This window comes from Drosophila santomea, chromosome 2L (assembly GCF_016746245.2).
Source record: "Drosophila santomea strain STO CAGO 1482 chromosome 2L, Prin_Dsan_1.1, whole genome shotgun sequence".
NCBI lineage: Eukaryota > Metazoa > Arthropoda > Insecta > Diptera > Drosophilidae > Drosophila > Drosophila santomea.
The window spans coordinates 9,332,267-9,352,846 of NC_053016.2; the positions used below are offsets into that span (position 1 = coordinate 9,332,267).

A 20,580-nucleotide genomic window follows, 5' to 3' on the forward strand; every position below is an offset into this window, starting at 1 on the left:
GAATACAATAAAGAAGAAATCAGCTGGCTGTTCGCTTCCAAGCACACTCAATGCTATTTTGGTTTATTTTCGACATACGTGTGTGCAGTTGCTATGTTTGTAGGTAGTGAATGTTGTTGCCTCAGCTTAAAAAACGCTTAACATTAGTTAGTCTATTTGGTTTCCTTGGCTTCCTTGGCATTTTGCAGCGATTCCGTGATGAAGAGCTTGGCCAGCGATTGCGAGCAGAATTGGGCGATGTGCTGGGCGTGGGTATTGATCTGGCCTGAGGTTATGGTGGCGGTCAGGCGATTGGGTGCAGTCATGGGACGGAACTGTTTGATTACTTCCTCCTCTGCGACAGTGGGCTCTCCCTTCGATGTGCGAACGGCGTTTTCGGCGGCCAGCTTAGCCAAAGCACGGTGTTTCTCCTAAAATATCAAAGCAAGGAAGTTGATAAGGATTAAAATGATAAGGATTAAATATTAAATAAAATTGAAATGGCATTTTCCATATCAAGAAATGGAACTACGTACCGTATCCTGCTTGAAGACAACCTGTTGGTACTTGTTATAACGCACTGCCTCCTGGTACAACTCGTCGACGCGCTCGATCAGGCTGCGCATTTGATTCTCCAATACGGTGGCGGTGCCCAGGTCCAGGAAGTTGTGTCCCTTGTCCTCCGGCAGCAACTCGTTCAGCTCGCTCATCATGATGTTGGTCAGCGGCGAGTTCTTGATCACAATGGGGATCTCGGCGAAGAGGCTCTCGTAGCCCACCTTCAGGGTGCGGAATGCCTCTGGGGTGAAGTCGCCATCCTTGTACATCTGGATGGCCTGCGGCGTAAGGCGGTAGGCCTTCAGGCAGAGGAATCCGCGGGATGACTTCTGCGTATCGTAAACAACAACGACAGACTCCTCAATGCTGGTCTGGTAGTGGTACTGCGATTCAAGCAGAGCCAGCGACAGGCTGTTGCCAACGTCGGAGCTCTGGTACCAGCCCACATGGAGATGATCCACGTTGACGCGACGCAGGCGACGCATCACGGTCAGCTGGTACATCTCCTCGTCCATGGTCTCATCGCCGCTTTTGGGGAACGGGAAGCAGTTGGTGATCTCCAGGCACTTGTCCACCACCAGACCGAGCAGGGCGCCCTGGGCGAGGTCCATGTTGCTCGACTCTTCATGGCAGTGCTTCACCATTTTCATGACGGCCTGCACAGTAAACAGAAGGTATTAATTATGTGCAAAATTCACTTAGCAACAGATTACTATTTGAACAGGTGCGTGGGCAAGTAGATCTATTTCGGACTGAGCATGAACGAAGTTGTTATTAAATTAAAAAACTGACCCCTTTTCCCCGAAGCTCTACGCCCATGTCCTCGACAACACCCATACAAACACACACATAGCAGGCAAATTTTTTGAGCCAGCGCGTGGCATCAACTTTTCCGGCTTTCGCACCGGTTGCCACGGCTCAATTTCCGCCAGATCTTTTGGCCAGAAGCACCACTCACCAGTCCGTCGCATTGTACGTAGTTAATGGTGTTATCCGAATCCTCGGTGCGGGCAGCATGACGATTTGCGCGATTTGCCATGTTGACGAATTGTAAGCGAAAAGACCCACGACGTGAACTCGGCTGCAGTGGTAAAAGGGCGTTTCACAGCACCGTCCTGTGGTTTGAAGTGTTGAGCAGCGTGCACTGCTTTAAAATCAGCTGTTGGGGCGAGCGATAAAAAAAGGGCCCAAAATATACAATTTGTTTATCAGTAAAAAAAGCAACAGAAAGAAAATCAAAATTCCTAGCAAACCGAAAAAAAAGCCCACTTGTCACGAACGAGCGGAACGATATTGATAACTGCGGTTGCCGCATTCGGTAGAGTTGGTGAAGCTAGTCTTCTTTCTCTTCTCATTAGCAAAGCAACGCTACGCTGGCAATTCGAATACCGCTGAAATGTCAACTAATTGGCGTGAATTGTTCCCCACCAAGCTCACATTTGTGATCTTCCTGCTGTACATGTCCCTATTTATAGGGCAGGGTAAGTTACTGCCCTATTAAAACTCTCCACGTAAGCTAAAACCGCACCCCAACATCTGTTTATTTTGCAGGCATTTTTGTGACAGCATCTCAAGAATCGAATAACTCCTATGGCTACAACACCGTCACGGTTGTGCTGCTTACCGAGGTCTTTAAATTGATAGTCTCCACCTGTTTGTACTGCCGAGAGTGAGTAGTAGCTGATGCACTCCTTTGGTCCACTTTTAAGCCACGATTTCATTCATAGAAATAACCTACGTTCTCTGGTGCGGGATGTTCACAAGGATCGCAATGTCCTGGCCTTGTACATGGTGCCCGCCTTTCTCTACTGCCTGTACAACAATTTGGCCTTTGTCAACTTGGCCACATTTGACCCCACCACGTACTATCTGCTACTGCAGTTGCGTGTCGTTGTCACGGGCATACTATTCCAAATTATTTTCAAAAAGTACTTGTCCCAAAGGCAATGGATCTCACTCATACTTCTGACACTGGGCTGTATGATGAAGCAGGTAAATTTCGGAAGTTTTTACAGCGATGCAAACGACGACAGCGAGTCTGCAGCCATACAGCAGCAGCAATCACTTAATAGAACTACTGCCGCAGAGCAGCACGCCCACGGCAAGAACATGTCGGGCTTTGATTTCAGCCTGAGTGCCGTCTTCATTCTGGCCCAGACTATTTGCTCATGTCTGGCGGGTGTCTACAACGAGTATCTGCTAAAAGACAAGGGAGCCGACGTGAATATCTTTGTTCAGAATGTTTTCATGTACCTGGACTCGATTGTCTGTAATGCAGTAATCCTATTGCTGCGCGGCGAGCTGCTCGATGCCTTTAGTCCGCAGAATCTGGGTAGTATTATGCGCTTTAGTGTGCTAATCATCATTGTTAACAATGCTGCCATTGGCATTGTAACGAGTTTCTTCCTCAAGTACATGAACTCCATTCTAAAGACCTTCGCGAGCGCTCTGGAGCTGCTCTTTACGGCGGTCCTATGCTACTTCCTCTTCTCCATACCCATTTACATGAATACCGCGCTGGCCATCGCGGTTGTATCCTATGCCATCTATCTCTACACCCAAAGCCCGGTCGTAAATCTGGGCAAGGTGCGTCCGCTGTCCAATTTGAGTGATGCGACCACCAAATCAACGGACAAGCGTAAGCTGCTCGACGAGGAGGCGGCAGAATCGGACCTCGATATGGTGTAATGCTGTAGCTAGTCCTAGATGTAATCTTAGACTGTAAATAGTTGTGGAAAAGTGCCTGTAAATGTTTTAAACGCCAGACGAAAGTATTTGACCCCAGGCCTTGTGCAATGCGATAGCAACAGGCTTGTAAATACCAAAACTTTTTCTTTTCTAGTTTAAGATTCTCAACGCAAATTGTGTATTTTATTCATAACATAAATGCAATTAAACATATGCTGTGTTTACACATTACTCCAAGTGCTTCTTCAAGAAGCAATTTATGGTTCATAGTATATAACTATATGGAATACAAATAAGATTTTTTGTGTGTGAATGTTCTAGCCTAAAGTGGTGTGTCCACATCATGTCCATTTTCCTGAACGGGCGGAATGCGACTACTGAGCGCCATCTGCACGGCCTGGTTTTCGATGCTGCGAAGATAGTAGTCGCACTCCTTCAGGTGCTCCTCCATGTCGAGAACGCGGTGCGTGGCGTTGTACTTGCAGATCTGCAGCGGCGGCCCACGGTAGTTCTTCGCGCACTTGACGATGTGCTTGGGCATCCGGAAGATCATGATGCGGTGGGATTTGTCGTACGGGCAAGTTCCTAACTCGCAATAGGACATTTTTCAAAGAGTTGTTCAACAGTTCAACAGTTGGTCAGAATACAAGATTCTATGTAATGTAAAAAGTCCCGCTATGTTTCAAACACGCGGAAAGTTTTGCTTATCGGTTGTGTTATCGGAAATATCGATATTCCTAAAACCAATTTAAGATGTTTTAAATGTAGACCAATTTTTAGTATAGGCAGCGAATATACCTTTTCCTTTTTAAGCAGAAATTGAGATTGACAATGACTGACTTTATTTTACAGTACCTTTTTTTATTTTCTGGTAAATAAAATCATTTTTTGAAAAATCGAAAACTTTATTATTTTAAAGCTGGAATGCCATCTAATAGGGAATTTGGAAACGTATAGAAAAAGGTATGAAATAAAAAAATTAATTGCTTACTTAATTTACCAACAAATAAAATTATTTTTAAAACTTTAAGTATGCACTTGAAACTGTACAACAACTTTTTCAAAACAGCTGTCAAGAAACTGACCATATAAGGAATACCCACGATGCACATACGGTCACACTAAGCAGACGCTCGTTAACCACCCCGTCCCTCCCTTTCAACATTCATTCAGCGTGAAAATTTCGTAGAGTTCGGTCAATTGTCAATTGTAAATTCTGCTCAAAGCCAATTAATTACCAAGTGAAAGATGGCCCGTACCAAGCAAACAGCCCGTAAATCGACCGGAGGCAAGGCGCCCCGCAAGCAGCTGGCCACCAAGGCTGCCCGTAAATCGGCGCCTTCCACCGGCGGAGTGAAGAAGCCACATCGCTACCGTCCTGGAACGGTGGCTCTGCGTGAGATCCGTCGCTACCAGAAGTCCACGGAGCTGCTCATCCGTAAGCTGCCTTTCCAGCGACTGGTGCGTGAGATTGCCCAGGATTTCAAGACCGATCTGCGCTTCCAGTCGGCGGCCATTGGAGCCCTACAGGTAATGTGTACAGCACTCCCATCTCCGCGACTATTTCACACAGTCATGTAACACTGCGTCTCCCTATCAAATGCGCAATTTGCAGGAGGCCAGCGAAGCGTACCTGGTCGGTCTGTTCGAGGACACCAATCTGTGCGCCATTCATGCCAAGCGCGTCACCATTATGCCCAAGGACATCCAGCTGGCCAGACGCATCCGTGGCGAGCGGGCCTAAATGCCCATGTCCGCCGCCATCTTGGATTGGAAAAGCAGTGGCGGCAAAACTACCAACCCACAGCTGTCGATTGGAGGGGGAGATTCGGAGGTGGGGAAGCGGAAACCCGAACCCCCGACCGCAGCTGCCGCCGCTTAGTACTAAGGTCTATCTATACTTACAGATAAGTAATCAATAAACAATGTTCTAATAAAATCGAATTCATTTTTTTTGTAAAAGTTTAACCATAAAGGAATGATTTATTTGTGAAATTATTCAGATGTTTTTAAAGACTGTACATTTGTCTTGTCCCTTCAATAATAATAGTTATTTTCGTTCTTGGATTCAGTCTTCAACAGTTTAGCATTATTTCAAATGATTTTATACAAAATACATACATTTTTTGTATCACTGTGTAAAATGAGGTAGAACATGTAGTAAATGCATTAATTTGTTGTTGTTCTAGTACATATGTGGGCATGTACTTGGTCGAAGAATGACCTAATACTATTTGAGCTCCTGTTCCGGAGCCAAACAGTTGAAGGCGCGGACAAAAACAGGCATCCTTGTGAAGGAATTTATGGGTGGACCGCCCTCGACGAAATCGCTGATGGAATACAGCGTTTTTCCGAAGGAACTCTGGCCAAACCTGAAGAAGAACAGCTTCCTCAGCGGTATTGTGGTAAAGTTGGGCTGCCTCTGGCTGAACTTGGAATCATCTGCAAAGTAGGTTTCGTAGGCCAATTGAAGCATTACGAGGTACTGGTCGCGTTGACTATCCGCCATCTCTTGAGACCATACAACCGTATGACAATCGTCACCGGCTGTGATAATTTGGTTATCATCGAACATTTTGAGCATATTCAGTTTATACCGTTTGCAATTATAAAGATTGAGACTTTTTAGCATCTCGAAGGCAAAACGGAGGCCCAAGGGAGTCATTTTGAAGATTTCATGGCTGTCGGGGTCGAAGGAAGCATCTGCCAGGAGGTCGTAGGCCACATAAATCGTGTTTCCATTTTCCTCGATCGCAGTTTCGAAGAAATTATTCGAAATGGGTATATAGTGGAGCACGTACCGCCGATCGTTAAAGTTCGAATGGTCCAGTAGGCTCAGCTCGGCACGTGTTCGGTGTTCCAAAACCTTCAGATGGGCAGTCGCAGACGTCTCGTCGTCCGCAAACTCAAGATCCTTGTAGAATCGGGTTACGAATCGTCGATGACCGGCTTTTCCCGGCAGATTGCCGATGCTCAGGCTCAAACCATTCAACTTCTTCTGCAGGGAGGAAATCTCAGCGGCTGGCAGCTCCAGGGAGTTTCTTTCGAGTCTGATGTGTAGCTGCTTGCGCAGCTACAGCCTGGTTTTGATAGCTACGTAGCTTTTTGCGTCCCAGAACTCGCTCCTCGAACAGCAGATTACTGGCGAATTCCATGGTATGACGCATTGAAGTCACGCATGACCCTCCGTGTTTCATGAACGTAAACACTATATAGAAGTTAAAGCGTGCCGCCAGATATTTGGCCACCACATGGCTAGGGACGGAAGTCATGAGCTCCTGGAGCCCCATAAAGTAGTAAAGATTATCCACCTGCACCACAAAATCCGGCGAAAAGGGGCGTCTGAAGACGATCTCGAGATACTTGGTTAGGGACACTCCATAATTTTCCAGCTCTCGCAGACTAATCCGGTGGCCAGGAGCACGGTTTCCCTTGTGTTCCCACTCCATATCTAATGTGTACACTTCTCGCAGGATCTTGTCCAGAGGCGCTATCTCCTTTGCCAAATGCGGAGGAAGACCAACATTTTGCATCGACTCCATGAACCGCAATAAAAAATCGTACTTTTTTTCAAAGATCACTATGGGCTGGCCACTGTCCGCATCCGGCCGTACACTCATTCCGAACATGACGTCATTTATGCCATACCGACGCAGTTGAGCCAGTGCCTCCGTCCACTGGAACTTCTCCTTAGGCCACTCGCTTCCGGCGGGCGTCAGAAAGGGCCAGTTGATATCTTCTCCCGGTGGCACCAGCTCAAAAAACTTTAGCTGACTGGGTCTTTCCTTAGTCAAACAGATTTTGTAGAAACGTTGTAACTTGTGCTCGAAGCTGTGCTCCTTGAACACCTCGTTCTCTAGTCCATCGAACAGGAGTTGGAACTCCTCGCTCACCGTCGGAAATTCAGCCCATTGAAGATTCTTTTGAGATGAGTTGTAGAAATTCTGACAGGGTTCGGCTTTCTCATCCATGTCGTCAAGCATTCGTTCCATTATCTTGAGATTAGAATTTGTAGAACACACTGCACTGCCCAGTAGAAGCAGCCAGCTAAGGGTAAGGAGTGGTGTGGATGCCGTCATCTCAGCATGATCGGGCATTTGGAAGCAATCCAAATTCTGACGAAATTGTACGAAATTTGAAATAAGTTTTTTGTTTTGGCGAATTGTGGTGTGACCCTAAATCGTTTTTTGCCATATGCTTAACTATGCTTTTTCGTGTCACGACGCACTTTTCTTCAAAACTCGTCAATCATTCAATCCAAATACTTGAATAGCAGAAAAGTTTAATACAAAACTCCAGAGCTTGCAGCGAAATGAAAAACGAAATTCACTTTGTGTAAAACTTTGCTCTGAACAAAAGCTTTTGTTTTTTTTTATCAGTTAATACGATTAGCTTAGCGGTTTGTGGGGATGAAGGGGATTTGATTTGAGGAGAGCAAATGCAAAAGTTCACTTAAAGACTATGGTGTCCAGCATGGCGCCCAGGCACTGCACAATATTGTTCTGCATAACCTTGTCCACCTTCTCCTCTAAATGCCGCTTGGGGTCCTGTTTGCCCACGTTCTTGATCGCCAGCTGCTCGGGCGTCATTTTCTCCTCGTCCTCCAGTGACTGCAAGAAACAAAAAGATAAAAATCAGAGGAATACTGGCTAACTAATCAAAGAACTTATAAGATAAATCACCACTCAGAATCAATAACCCACCTTGTTGTAGTTCTTGGCGAGATCCAGCATCTCGGCCACGGTGTCCTCGTTGATGGAACAGTGCTCATTGTAGTCGGACAACGTAAGCCCATCCTTCCATGACTTTTTGTGCAGATTGAGAAGCATCTTCTGCTCCAGTTCGTTCTTGCGGTAGTTTATGCTAATCGAGTAGTAGTGGCGATTGAGCCCATGGATCAGGGCCTGCACGGAGGGCTTTTGCAGATGACCCAGATTGGAGGTTGTCTGCCGGGGTTCCTGTCCCAGCACAAGCATGTTGGGATTGATCAGGCGGAAGGCATCGATGACCACCTTGCCCTTTACGGACTGAATGGGGTCGACGACGACGGCTACAGCTCGTTCCGACAGCGCCTCGAAGGATTGCTGCGTATTGATATCCACACCGGACAGCCAGCAGCCGAAACCAGGATGCGAGTGATACCATCCAACAACCATTTCGGGCCGACCCGTCTGCTTCAGCATGTCCAACATCTTGGCCTGGAAGACGGGATCCACTGCCTCCACGGAGACACCCGTTCCCGTTTGGGGCATGGCGAACACATCGATGACCTGCACCGTGTAGTCGTCCACGAATTCGCCCAGCATCAGACCCATCACCTCCATGGGCACGCCGGCCCGTCCGTGCTTTAGCATCTTAAGCAGGGCCAGGGACGAGATGTACACCTGCTCGGCGGTGTCCACGACGGGCGCATCTGTGGGCGGGGCAGCCTGTGGCATAGCGCCTCCAAGACGTAGCAGACGATCCATTTTATGCGGCTAACCGAAGGGCAAGGAAACGGATCGGGGTTAGAAACAATCGAATTGCGCTGACTAAGCCAAGTGCTCACCTCTGGGGATTTGTAGACACTCTGTGTTCGGAGACAAGTATCACCTATTTCCTACTGTTTTACGTGTAATTTACGTTCTTCGCCGTAAGCAGCAACAAAAAACACAAAGCCGTCTCGTTTGATTTTGCAGAATTGCAAGTAATACTCGCAACAGGGTTGTATCGCTCCTGGCCTATCGAAAAGCTATCGGAGGGAGGAGATGACATTTTGGCTAATTCCTAGCTTGTATTTAGCTAAACTATAACATATTCTTAATTATGTTCAATGTGAAATCAAAGCAATGTTGTAGTTATTGTTTTGTAAATAATGTACTAATATGTCCATATAGTTAATATAATTAACAAAAATACTTGTTTTCAAAAATCGAATCTGTGGAAGCTATTAAATGACATATTTTTTTTGTAAATAAATAAACCTAATAAAATATAATCAATAATCAATACAGCAATAAGCTAAATTATTTTATTGTATGTTTTAGAATATGTGTATTACCTATATGTTGATACATTCTTTTAGCATATGTTTCAGTGTGCTAGTGGCCTGCACTGGTCAACACTGTCTATATATCGATAAGTTAAACTATCGATAATTAGAAATAGCGCCAAGCTTAAAAATTTTCAAAAGGCGAAAACTGAAAAACAAACTCCAAAGGACGTGAAAGTACAGTGAAAAGTGCATTTCTGTGTGTAAATTTGTACAACAATAGAATAAACGCGCAGTATGGTTGCCAGTGAAGTGAGCTGAGGAAAACTAAGACTTTCCGCAAGACCGAACACCGCAAAATTTATAATGCACCACCATCCATCCGCCCATCCAAATGCCATGGGAAATGAGGTCTTCGCCGGCAAAAGCGAAACGATTTGGGCAAGTACAATGCAGTGCCGCCTTTGTTTTTATTGTGCCAATTAATTGCACAAAAAACCTTTTGCCTTTTTGAATGCGGCGCCTTCTTTATGCCTTTCACCTCGCTCTTGGAGATGGGGATGCCGATTAAGAGATTCCCAGACCACCAGACGCTCGCAAATTCGCTTAAAATGCCATCAAAAGTCCATGGGACTACGCCACACACACCGGCAACAAAATCCAAAAACCAAAATCCATCCGATTGCAACACACGGACTACTCCATTTTCCGTCTCGCTTTGGTAATTGAACAATAGTTTTTCCATCTGCCAACAGACTTTTCCATTCGCCGCTCGGCTTTTCAGCTTCAGTTGCATTTTGTCGCTCGCCTTCAGCACGCGCACTCCACACAATTGTTGTTAAAGTTGAATAGTTTAATACTTTTCGCTTGGTTAAACGGTTTGCAGCTCGGTGTGCTCAAGATACTCGTATCTGCAATTATTCGCATACAAATTGCCAGCAAATAGTGCGCTCATTTGCCGCAAGCGTAGCCAAACTGAGGTATTTAAATACAAATTGTTAATATTTCTAGCTGAAAGGTGGCAAATTTCAGCTGAGGCCGACATATTTGTGTCGATTTTGTATTTCGCTGTTGACTTGCCCTCTTATCACCCAGCGAAACACAGCCACAAAATTGTTAATGTTGATAAGTGAGAGCAGGAACTTCAAGAGCTTTTTTTTTACAGGGGGAGTGTGTTCTATTGGTACACAAAAAATACAAATTTAGCATTTTTATCTAACAACATGTGTATTTAATTCAAGTAATTCAACGAATAGTTTTTCTACGTGATTAGTTCAAACGTAGGTATCTCTAAGTTCTACTTTGTGATTTAAATTAATAGTTCATAAGTAATATTATTCCTATAACCTCAAGCCTTGTGAACTCTGCCGGTATTTCGCTCTGTGTACCCTTAATTACTTAAACAGCTGCTTGGTATTTGCTTAGGCTGAAAACAAATGAAACGTGCTCCATTTCGCCATTGATTAAATAGCTTCGCATCTGAGTTGGGCATCTTAAACGCTATCCATTGACCTTGTCAACGCTTAAATCAATCCCGTTCGAAGAAATGACGTGAATGCACTCAATCTGGTTACAAAAACGTGGCAAATAAACACATAGCCGATATTAAAGGGGGGAAAAAGTGGAGAAAAACACGTTTGTTCAGCTGTGAAATTGACCTTTTATGGCCTAACTCAACCCAAAACCCCCAAAACTGAGCATTTTCTTTGGAGCAGGCTGAGTTGAAAAGAAATGAGCGGAAATACTTTACAATGATAGTCGCTCTAATTGCTACCAAAAGTGGCAGCGGCATCCAAGAGGAAACAGAGAAGATAATAAGGGTCAGATGAGTAAGACAATTATTTTGGATAGGGGAAATGTTTGGGGGCCTTTCAAAGCGACACGAAAGTTGTACAAGTTGAAATGAAAAATTAAAATGAAGAATTAATGTTGACTGCTTATAAATGATATTTAATTAGAGTGTAATGTTAGTCGTATAGTGTAGTGTACTATTTTTTTAATTTATCTTTTTAACTAAAATTCCAATTTGCCTTTAACTAGTTTATTAGAACTAGAAAGCGAGATAATGCAAGAAAGCTTAAACGATAACAATTAATTTCGCATTGATTTGCCAAGTGACCCAGAAAATCTTATCAAAGAAACCAACGATTGTTGATGTCTCACCTAATTGCTGATAGTGGCAGAAATTATTCAACTGAGTTTCTTGCACCTTTGAAGGTGTCAAATAAATGTTTGCGTGTGTTTCAGCTCATTTAACCCAAAGACCTTTGCGATCGGGTTGACTTGTGTAACTAGAACGACCAGATCCATTGAAACCGCCGCAGAAACCGCAACTGAAAAAGATCTCCGCAAACAAATTTCGTAATTATCTGCAGGGAAAAAAACTGAGCAAGAAAACAAAAAAAAAACTGAGAGTTGCATGTCTGGGAAAATGTTTTAATTTCACTTTTCATTTTGGATTTGCCCAGCAAATCAGTGCAACAATTGGCAAACGGCAAGGAGTACGATCGTGATTATTAATGGCGGGCTGAAGAAAGTTTTAATTACTCCACGAGCGTTTAAGATAATGAAGTCGTTTATCTGAGGCATTCAATTATTAAATTGCTTACATTTTGAAAGTGCAACCAATGATTAGAAATTGATTTTAGCTCAATTTGTATACAGTTCATTTTCCTAATCATTAGTTTGCATTTCACTTTCGAGCTGGTAAAGTGATTAGCTAATCATTGTTATATGTTAATTCTAAATTTATTTAATACTGGCATGAACAAAAGTTGAAATTTTTAAGTCGAAAGGTATCCTTTTAAATATATTCTTTTGATTTAATTTTTATTTAATTTGCTTTTAATTGATTAAAACTAGTTAATAACCTTGCACGTATTTTTCTCTCTGCAGAAATGATGACGTCGTTGCAGCTGGAGACGTCACTGCCGGCGTTGGAGGAGCAAGTGCAGCGGGAGAAGGACAACGAGCCCGCCGAGGACTCGCACACGGCATCCACAACGCCCACACGCATTCCACATCCCGCCGTGGCTCGTTTCCGGCGTTCCGCATCCCTGCGTCTGCGCGGGAATCCCGCCGAGCTTGGTTTACGGGCTGAGCACTGGCCAGCCGGCGGAGGCGGATTCAGTTCGCGCGCCAAGCTCACGGCGATCCCATCCAGTCTCGAGTCGCGTTCGCACCCGGTTCACTTGAGGCGTAATCGCAGCTGGTGCAATTTAGGCCACAAAACGGAGCAGGAACCGGAAGTGGAAGTGGAGCCTTCCACGGAGGCACTATGCAACGCCGCCCAGTGCATGTCTTTGGATAAGGAGGCAGTGGCTCCGGCTACCAAAGTGGCGGCCAACAGCAGCATGGCCAACGGCAAGCCGCGAAATCTGGTGAGTTGTCGTAGGTGGTGCAAGTACACAATTGTATTGATTTTCACTAGGCACTGGTAATTGAAGAACCGCCCTCGCAAGGCGGGTCAAAGGTTACGAGGGGGTAGTAGTAGTAGAAAGTAGTGTGGGTATTACGAAACTATCTAGGGAAGTCTAGAGGCGTTTTCCGGGAATTCTGGAGCACTCCCAACACAACGCTCCCACTTTGAAGGCAAAATAAGTTTGCTTACCTCATGGGTTCAAGCGGAAAGGGAACTTAGTTTTTTATAGACTATTAAATACCCTGGAAAGTGTGGGGTCTCAGGACCATTCTGATCACTATCTAGGAGGTATATATTTTTTTAAGATGGTAGTATATTTACTTCGAAAACTGGTCTTAATTATTTTGTAGTAGTTGAATTGTAAACTAATGACGCGATTCGTTTAAAACTAGTCATAGCGTGTTAGCTTTACATCAAATGTTTTTCTCTTTATAATAAATATTATAGAAATAAAAAAATTATTGAAAAGGTTTATAACCTGCCTTAGCCTGCGCATTTTGCCAACTTTGTAATGACTTTGCAATAGAAACTTTGCTTATGGATGAAAGTTTCCTGAAAAGTTACATATAATTGATTTAGCTGGCTAATGCCATTTTGTCACTTGCACTTTTGTCGATGTCGTGATGACACGCAGCTTACAGTTTTGTGCTCTTCCCGCCGACGGCGATCATTAAACCAGATACACTATACATATACATATGTATGTATGTACTTATGTACCGTGCGAAGGGAACAGAAAATAAAGCCAAAGCCGAGTTTGCATAATGCTGGAAAATGGAAGGGGGGAGGGAGGGTGGTCGAAAGAAAGAAGGCGAAGACAAACATAGCTTACACACGCTGTACCTAAAACACAACCTCTCACCTCCCCCACCCTCTTCCCTCGTACGCTTGTACCAGCTGTTTCGCTTCCACTTCCGCTTGTTCCGCCTGCCAAATTGTACCTAGGAAACAGCTGATTTTCGGCTTGTTTGTGTTTTCCTCCGATTCGCGGGGGTTGAGAGAACAGGAAATGCAAGTGCGCAGCTTTTGAGGCCACAAGCACCACCCCCGAACCCTTAGTTCCCCTCCCCCCTTTTGCTTTGCTCTCTCCGCCTCTGGTTTTAACCACCTTTTTGGTATCTTCTTCGCCTGCTTCTCGACTCTCTTCGCTTCTTGGTCAAGTGATTTGCGTTTCAGTTGATTTTTTCCACTCACCGCGTTCACAAGATTCGCGGTTCGGCTCACAGACATATTGTTTAAACTGTAAACCTTCTGGCCCAAACAATTGAAGCGTGCATTTTGCCCATAGTGCATTGTTATTGCTGCTTCTTCGTTCGCGTTCTCAAAGTACCCAAGTACCCACTAAGTACAGTGTGCGAGCGATTTTAATTGAAGCCAACAACTTGGGGCCATGGCTCATAAATGGTAATTACGCGCTTTGTACTCGCTATTTTAAGCCCTCATTAAAAGTGGCAGTTCGTTGGCCCCACTGCGTTATTAATTCATAATTGTTATTGATTTTCTACGCTCCACCTTTTAATTGCATTGAAAATGCCATAGTGTAAATGTCCTGTATTTTTTTAGGGGCAGAACGGAAGTGGCACGTGTGAATACATAATTATGTACATAAAAATAGTTCTGAATTCTTATTTTCAAAAGCATCTAAATCAAAATAGTTGCTAATTTAATACCATTATACCATTAAGCTCTTAAACCAGTTTGTATAATATTTGTACTCTTACTCTAACAAGGTGGTGGAGCTTTTTTGAAAGTCAGCAATTAGGGATGATTTATGCAGCTTATAAGAAAACACTTTTTAACCACCATATATCACAAAAAGTGGCAGCTGATTTTGTTGCGTCTAGAGTCAAGAAATTAAATCGAAAAGTTGTTGAAATAATATCGATCAAAGTAGAGTGTAAAAACCATTAGTAGCTGATTGAAATTTTCACCCTTTCGACCCTGAAAAGTATGCAAAGTTTCGGATGTCCTTTTGTGTTTTGGCCAACTAACTTGGCCCAAACACGCATTTTCACAGCAGCGAAAAGTGATGGCCAACACGTGACCAAAATAGTTGGAATACTGATATTGGCACTTGGCCAACTGGGCTGAATTGGCCATTACGTGAGTTTTTCTTTTGATATTTTCACCTGCAAGGTGTCCGCCCATCTCCTCCGTAACGGAATCAAAGTCATTGATTTTTCTTAGTCAGCAGCTTGATTGATGCCACCTGAACGCCGTGTAAGCCAAGTTGTATGCCTGAAACGTGACTCTGTGATGGCTTTAAGGCGGCCTCAAGTGCGTAATGCAACTAAGGGTCAGTCATTACGTGGCCAAGTGTGTTTTAGCCCCGTTTGCGGCCCATTATTCCCTTTCCCAGTCTGGTTTTGGCCATTGTTTAGCCGTGCGTAAACAGTTTCTCCGCTGCTGGCCATACCAGTAATACCAGTAATAAAATATTCCCCAGAACTTGGGCAATTAAATAGAGCAAGAAACTCATTACTGATTATGAAATAAACGTGCCCCACACGCAAACGAATGCAGTGGCAGCTAAAGAGATTTGCCTTCCATTCCAACAAAACGCTGTCAACGGATCGTTTTCAGTCAGCCCATCGATGAGTTGGTCAGTGTGGCAGAAAAAGGGGCTAAGATATGGGCCAGTGGTTCCTAAATCACTTTGCAACACAATCAATGCACTGCCAGTCAATGAACTTTTCACTTACTTATGCACTTTTCCGCTAAATGGGTTGACTTGGTAGTTATAGCACATGGTACATGGTGCCTAACTAGGCACTTGTTGGGCTTAACTCATATTAACTCATATGAAGAAAAGTGAAGTTTGATTTAAGTACTCTAGCAATCTGTATTTATTTGCATTTTCAATCACATTCCGAACACTTTATTTTGCTCAATTCAGTTTGTATGGGCGCATAGTGCATTGTGGTGGCGCCATGGCAAGTGTTTATTTAAGGATTCTTAAGTTTTTAATCAAGTGCTCAAGATATGTCCTTAAGGAGGCTACAAAGAAGGACGATTCGTATTCTCAAACAGCTGAGTACATTTTCCTAGTTACAGAACCCTTTATCTTCAACAAACACTATGCACCTAAATAGCTTTGGTAGAATAGGTTTATCTTTAAGAGACACTATGGACCTTAATAGCTTTGGTAGAATAGGTTTTTAAACGATTTTGCTCTAGTTTTGTTTATTTAAAGCCAAGTTAATCGGAGAAATCATGCATAATTTACAGAACTTAATGATTTAATCGACGCACCAGCGATTTAAGTTTAGTCGGTTGGTCCGATTAGCAAAATGCTAAACACTAAATACTTAATACCCACTTGGAAAGCCCGACTAATGGCCAGCTAATTGACCACAAAAATGCTGCTCGAATTGGTGGAGCCCAAGCAAAAAAAGGGAGGGGATTTTCAAGAGTACCACAATGAAAGTAAGCCAAGCGAATGCGAATGCTAACCAACTATGTTTTGTTAAATCTAAGGCAACAAATTGCTTTTAGGGGCGTTGCAAATGCGAATTGCCTTACCCTGCATTTCACGCGGCTACTTTTTTTTTTTTTTTTTTCTTTTTGCTATTTTCTTGCCAAATCTATACAAAATCCCATGCACGACTGACCAGCGACCACGCAACGAAAAAAAAAAATAGAAAATAGCTAAGCAGTGAAACAAGAGTGTAAAATTGAAATGAAGAAAACAAAAAGAAAGATTAAGCTATCGAGGGGCAGCCACCACATCGGCATCGGCGAAAGATAGTTACTAATCCCAGTCTACGATCTCCCATCCTCCGTCTGCCATCTCCCATCTTACAGTCTCTCAAGTTGAACGGCGGCAGTGACATCAGCAGCAGTGGCACCAAGGACCCGTCCCCCAGGACCGCCAGGACGCCCAGGACGTTACAGACGCCTCAGACGCCTCAGACGCCACAGACGCCCCAAACGCCTGCAAGCGGAGCAGCTGCAACTGCGGCAGAGACGCCAACAGCGCCACACAGCTGCATTCGGCAGGGTAACTGCGTCAAGGCCAACCAGGGCAAACTGTCCACGCTGCACGAGTCGAAGATTTCGCCGAGGACGCCGCCCGTCACACCGGACTCACCCAGTACCTATCTGGACGATGATCTAGACTCGATGTACTCGTTCGCCACCACCACGTCGGGTCGCTCCACCATGTCCTGCGAGCATCCCTATGTGGCCAGGTAGGTGGTCTCTTGATTAATATTCAAATCAAGTGCTGGATATCCACGGGAAACATTTAATTAAAACCTTATGAACTTTCAGAAACGGCACCACCTTCAGTGGTCGCAAGATGAAGTACGTGGTGCACTGCTCCAACTATGCGGGCCAGGTGGGACCCGACTATCTGACGCCCACGCAGCGGGCACAGCGCCAGATACGGCGGCTCAAGGAGCTGCTGTGCATCGCGCGGCAGGATCTGGAGCAGAAGGATACGGAGCTACTGCGTCTGACACGCGAGGTGGTGGAGCTGCGCCTGTTCAAGGCATCGCTCAGTTCGCCGGAGGAGCGATCGGCCTCCTCCGATGCGGTAACCGTGCGTGAGGCGGAGCTAAAGACCTCGCAGGATGTGTCGCCCATCGTGGACATGGTGGACGAGGGCAATGCAAAGGGCAGTCCACGCCATCTAAGCCGCCAGCTGCAGCAGCAGCAGGCGAACCACTCGCTGCAGCACCAGCAGCTGCAGGCCATGCAGATGTCGGCGGAGATGCAGAGCTCCTACGCGGATTCCGGCCACTTCGAGGACCTCACCATGTCGTCGGTGCACTCGAAGGACTCGCAGACGCAGAGCGAGGCGTGCGGCACTGCCACGCCCGATGGCGAACCGGATGTGGTGTGCGGAGGCGGTGGAGGTGATGGTGATGCCGCCAGCAATCTGGAGAACTACGAGCTGCAGCGACAGGAACTGATACGCATGTACGAGCATCGGATCGAGGAGCTCATCAGGAGTCAGGATAGCGCGACCAGCGATATGAAGAGATCCCACAACGACAAGGTGGAGGCGCTGCTCCAGAAGCTGGCCGAGTGCAACACCAGGTACTCGGACATGGTGCCCGACTACGAGCAGGCCAAGCAGCGCATCCGGGAGCTGGAGAAGCAGCTGGAGGATCTGCAGCGCAAGCTGATCGAGCACGAGGAGAAGCAGAACAAGATGTACCTGCACATGTACCAGCAGGGACAGGAGGCGGAGCGCATTTCTCGAGCGGATCAGGTAGGCACTCACCCAGATTGTAAATGATTTATGTAAATATTGATTATATTTCCCGTGCAGGCACTGGATTTGGCACAGCGTCAGCCGGAGAGCAAGGTGTCGATCAATGAGCTACTGCATCAGCTGCAGAGCACGCAGGACGAGTTGGAGAACATACGCGTAAGATTCTTCAATATATTCCTCATCCTATTTTCGGTTTTGTTTTGTGTGTTGCATTTTGTTGCATCGTGAGGCATCTCAGCATCTCAGTTCGACACCGCCACAAGAACAACAAGAACAACAACACGCATTCGATTCACCTACTATACTATAATCATTGGCTTGTGGGCGTGGCACTTCAATTGGTCTGACTTTGCCCGACTGGAAAAGCGGCACCTAATTGAAATGCCCGCCACAATCAGTGCTCGATCATGATCGACACAAGCGACATTTTCGTTGAATTTCGTTTCTAGCTGTTAAGATCATTTCGCATATAACTAATTTTCTAGCAAGATTACTACACATTTAAACTTACATTAAATGCAACATCGTTTACGTTCAATTCGTTTGATTTGTTTCATTTTCATTCCGTTGCGAGTTCGAGTAGCCCAAGTACAGTCACGTAGTGTGGAGTGCGGCGAGCAAGCAAGTGCATGCATGTAACCCAAGTACAGTTGACACACTTTCGTTCATGTTTCCGTTCCAATTCCAAACGTTCCAACCGCATGCTGAACTTTTATGACCTTAGCTATCTTTCTCCGTACTTCTCTTTGGTTCAGTTGTACAATATATTAATTTTTAGTTCATTTAACCGATAATAGCAACAACTCTATCTAAATTTCAAATATTTCTGTCGTAAAACAAACAAAAAACAAACTATTTTTCTGTAGGCATCAGAGTGCAGAATGAGAGAGTGCGGCAGTAATCATGCTCTCCTTACTGCAAAAGAGGCGATTTCTTTGTGGGTACTTGGCGCGCGTAAGGTTTGTAATATCCCTAACAAAACTCCCACTACCACCCCACCCAAAAATAATCAACCCGACTAACTAAACTAACTTTTGATTTATTATGGCAAAATTACCCCCAAAAAAAAAAAGTATTTTAAGTTGCAATCTATGATTTGATCACGCACATTGGCTATATCGAACATTGGGTCCTACCATCCGAAACCATCCAAAATTCCCACATCTCGCCACACCCTCGAGACTAACCAGCATTTTCATTCGCATTCGCATTTGCGCTCATGGGCCAGGGTAAGGTTATTGGGTTCCCAACGAAGCTACAACTTTGAGTTCTTGTGAACACATTAATGATTTCCATTTACACACAATAAATATATACAAATATATAGCGTTGTTTTGTAAGTACTTGTTGTTTCCGAGCAAAAGCGTTTTGTAGAGGTAACAACTAGAGGTATGTTCAACATCATTCACACATGACACTATGGCTAGATGATAGATACTACTCTCTGTTCGAGAGTTACAGACAAAACACCCAAAGCTAATCTCTATCTAAAATCCATTTAGCATGTGGTTCACCTCAAGTTAACTTCCAATTAAAGCCAAAACCAAAAGCGATTGATTTAACAACCATAACCGCTCCCGAAATTCCCGAAAATTATTCAGTGTTACATACATAACATTATAACCTAAATGTTCATATGGCATAGCACAACCAATATTAAAGCGAATCCTTTGTAAATACATTTGATTTCAACAACTAACCACACTTTCCATCTGCAGTTTGAATATTGAAAATTCTGACTAATTCTTTTCACTTCTTCTTGCACTTCTTCTCTCTCTCTCTCTCTCCCACGACCCGACTAACCTGACCATTGTAAAAATGTACACAACACTAAATAAAACCACATTTAGACCATATATCGCCGCCTGCTGGAAGCGCAGAAGAATCGCACCCATGTGGATCCGGAGGTGACGCTGCAGTTCCTGAAGAGCGCTATCTTCTACTTCCTCACGGACAAGGAGAACTCCCAGGGCCATCTGCAGGCCATCGAGAGCATCCTCGAGTTCACCGATGCCGAGAAGCAGAAGATCAGCGCCGCCAACCGAACGCCAAAGTGAGGTTCTCTCGTTCATCGTTACCCATGGCGTATACTTATTATTAACACTTAGATTGCACGCCAAAGTGAGCAAAACGATGTCTATGATTTTGGTTCGCGCTAAATTGCATTGTTTTCCGCTAATTGGCTGGCGGCTTTAATTTCAATTTTATTTTCTTATCGGAATAATTTTGTTAAATTATGCAGGCGCCCATGTTATAAGTTATTTCTTTGGCAAACGAAGTGTATAAATTTTCCCATAAGTTTATTTCGAATTACGTATAATATTTTCTGGTCTACAGCTTAAGGCATACAAGTACGTCCTGTGTAAGAATACAAACATTTTGGGAGTAATACAATTTTACAAAATCTACGTAGTTTTTGTAGATCTAGCTAAATCAAGTGAGAATAACACCATCATGTTTTATGGAGTTTCAGTGGAGTTTTAATGGCAAATAAATGAAAAATCTGAATTAATAAAGTGGCGTTTTTTTATTTTTGCGTGCATACAGCATTGCAACATTTTTATAAAAGTTAAAAAATATTAATATCAATCAAAATTAAACAAAATAATAATTCTTAACGGAATTTTTCGCAATTAAAAACTCGAAAAAATTCGGAGATTTCAAAGTGAATTCGAAATCTCGATAAATTTGGGTTCAACTCTTAGCTACGTTCGTATCCAAGTTTTGCACCCTGTGGTTTCC

General features: G+C 44.3%; 7 protein-coding genes across 16 annotated transcripts; 3 read left to right on the top strand and 4 right to left on the bottom strand.

The window, feature by feature from the left end:
• Positions 1 to 30: 30 nt before the first annotated feature.
• Positions 31 to 1,631, bottom strand: LOC120453368 (eukaryotic translation initiation factor 3 subunit H). Its single transcript, XM_039638045.2, has 3 exons — positions 1,496 to 1,631; positions 516 to 1,193; positions 31 to 410 (listed from the first exon to the last, which is right to left on the bottom strand). Exons 1-3 carry the CDS (start codon positions 1,574 to 1,576, stop codon positions 153 to 155), a joined length of 1,017 nt encoding a protein of 338 aa, XP_039493979.1. The 5' UTR covers positions 1,577 to 1,631; the 3' UTR covers positions 31 to 152.
• A 225-nt stretch (positions 1,632 to 1,856) lies between these two features.
• LOC120453337 (UDP-galactose transporter senju) lies at positions 1,857 to 3,456 on the top strand. Its single transcript, XM_039638006.2, has 3 exons — positions 1,857 to 2,018; positions 2,089 to 2,206; positions 2,265 to 3,456. The coding sequence occupies exons 1-3, from the start codon at positions 1,934 to 1,936 to the stop codon at positions 3,223 to 3,225; spliced, it is 1,164 nt and encodes a 387-aa protein (XP_039493940.1). The 5' UTR covers positions 1,857 to 1,933; the 3' UTR covers positions 3,226 to 3,456.
• Positions 3,380 to 3,910, bottom strand: LOC120453440 (protein D7). The gene has a single exon (XM_039638151.2). It carries the CDS (start codon positions 3,827 to 3,829, stop codon positions 3,548 to 3,550), a length of 282 nt encoding a protein of 93 aa, XP_039494085.1. The 5' UTR covers positions 3,830 to 3,910; the 3' UTR covers positions 3,380 to 3,547.
• Positions 3,911 to 4,300: 390 nt separating this feature from the next.
• LOC120453411 (histone H3.3A) lies at positions 4,301 to 5,193 on the top strand. Its single transcript, XM_039638113.2, has 2 exons — positions 4,301 to 4,755; positions 4,841 to 5,193. The coding sequence occupies exons 1-2, from the start codon at positions 4,474 to 4,476 to the stop codon at positions 4,967 to 4,969; spliced, it is 411 nt and encodes a 136-aa protein (XP_039494047.1). The 5' UTR covers positions 4,301 to 4,473; the 3' UTR covers positions 4,970 to 5,193.
• Positions 5,194 to 5,258: 65 nt separating this feature from the next.
• On the bottom strand, positions 5,259 to 7,387 carry LOC120453322. Its single transcript, XM_039637982.1, is given in 2 exon segments — positions 5,259 to 6,299; positions 6,301 to 7,387. Coding segments are annotated over 2 exon segments (1,866 nt in total). The 5' UTR covers positions 7,323 to 7,387; the 3' UTR covers positions 5,259 to 5,455.
• A 163-nt stretch (positions 7,388 to 7,550) lies between these two features.
• On the bottom strand, positions 7,551 to 8,934 carry LOC120453379 (26S proteasome non-ATPase regulatory subunit 14). The gene is made up of 3 exons (XM_039638057.1): positions 8,774 to 8,934; positions 7,929 to 8,702; positions 7,551 to 7,835 (listed from the first exon to the last, which is right to left on the bottom strand). Exons 2-3 carry the CDS (start codon positions 8,691 to 8,693, stop codon positions 7,674 to 7,676), a joined length of 927 nt encoding a protein of 308 aa, XP_039493991.1. The 5' UTR covers positions 8,694 to 8,702; positions 8,774 to 8,934; the 3' UTR covers positions 7,551 to 7,673.
• Positions 8,935 to 9,991: 1,057 nt separating this feature from the next.
• LOC120454875 (protein Hook homolog 1) lies at positions 9,992 to 20,354 on the top strand. 10 transcript variants are annotated; one of them, XM_039640446.2, is made up of 8 exons: positions 9,996 to 10,176; positions 12,092 to 12,576; positions 16,422 to 16,807; positions 16,890 to 17,835; positions 17,896 to 17,994; positions 18,705 to 18,797; positions 19,689 to 19,891; positions 19,947 to 20,354. In XM_039640446.2, exons 2-8 carry the CDS (start codon positions 12,094 to 12,096, stop codon positions 20,032 to 20,034), a joined length of 2,298 nt encoding a protein of 765 aa, XP_039496380.1. In that variant the 5' UTR covers positions 9,996 to 10,176; positions 12,092 to 12,093; the 3' UTR covers positions 20,035 to 20,354. The 10 variants fall into 10 exon arrangements, with proteins under 10 accessions (XP_039496390.1, XP_039496407.1, XP_039496380.1 ...); XM_039640456.2 differs by having other exon boundaries at positions 9,992 to 10,176; positions 19,689 to 20,354; XM_039640466.2 differs by lacking the exon at positions 18,705 to 18,797 and having other exon boundaries at positions 9,999 to 10,176.
• The last annotated feature ends 226 nt before the right edge of the window (positions 20,355 to 20,580 follow it).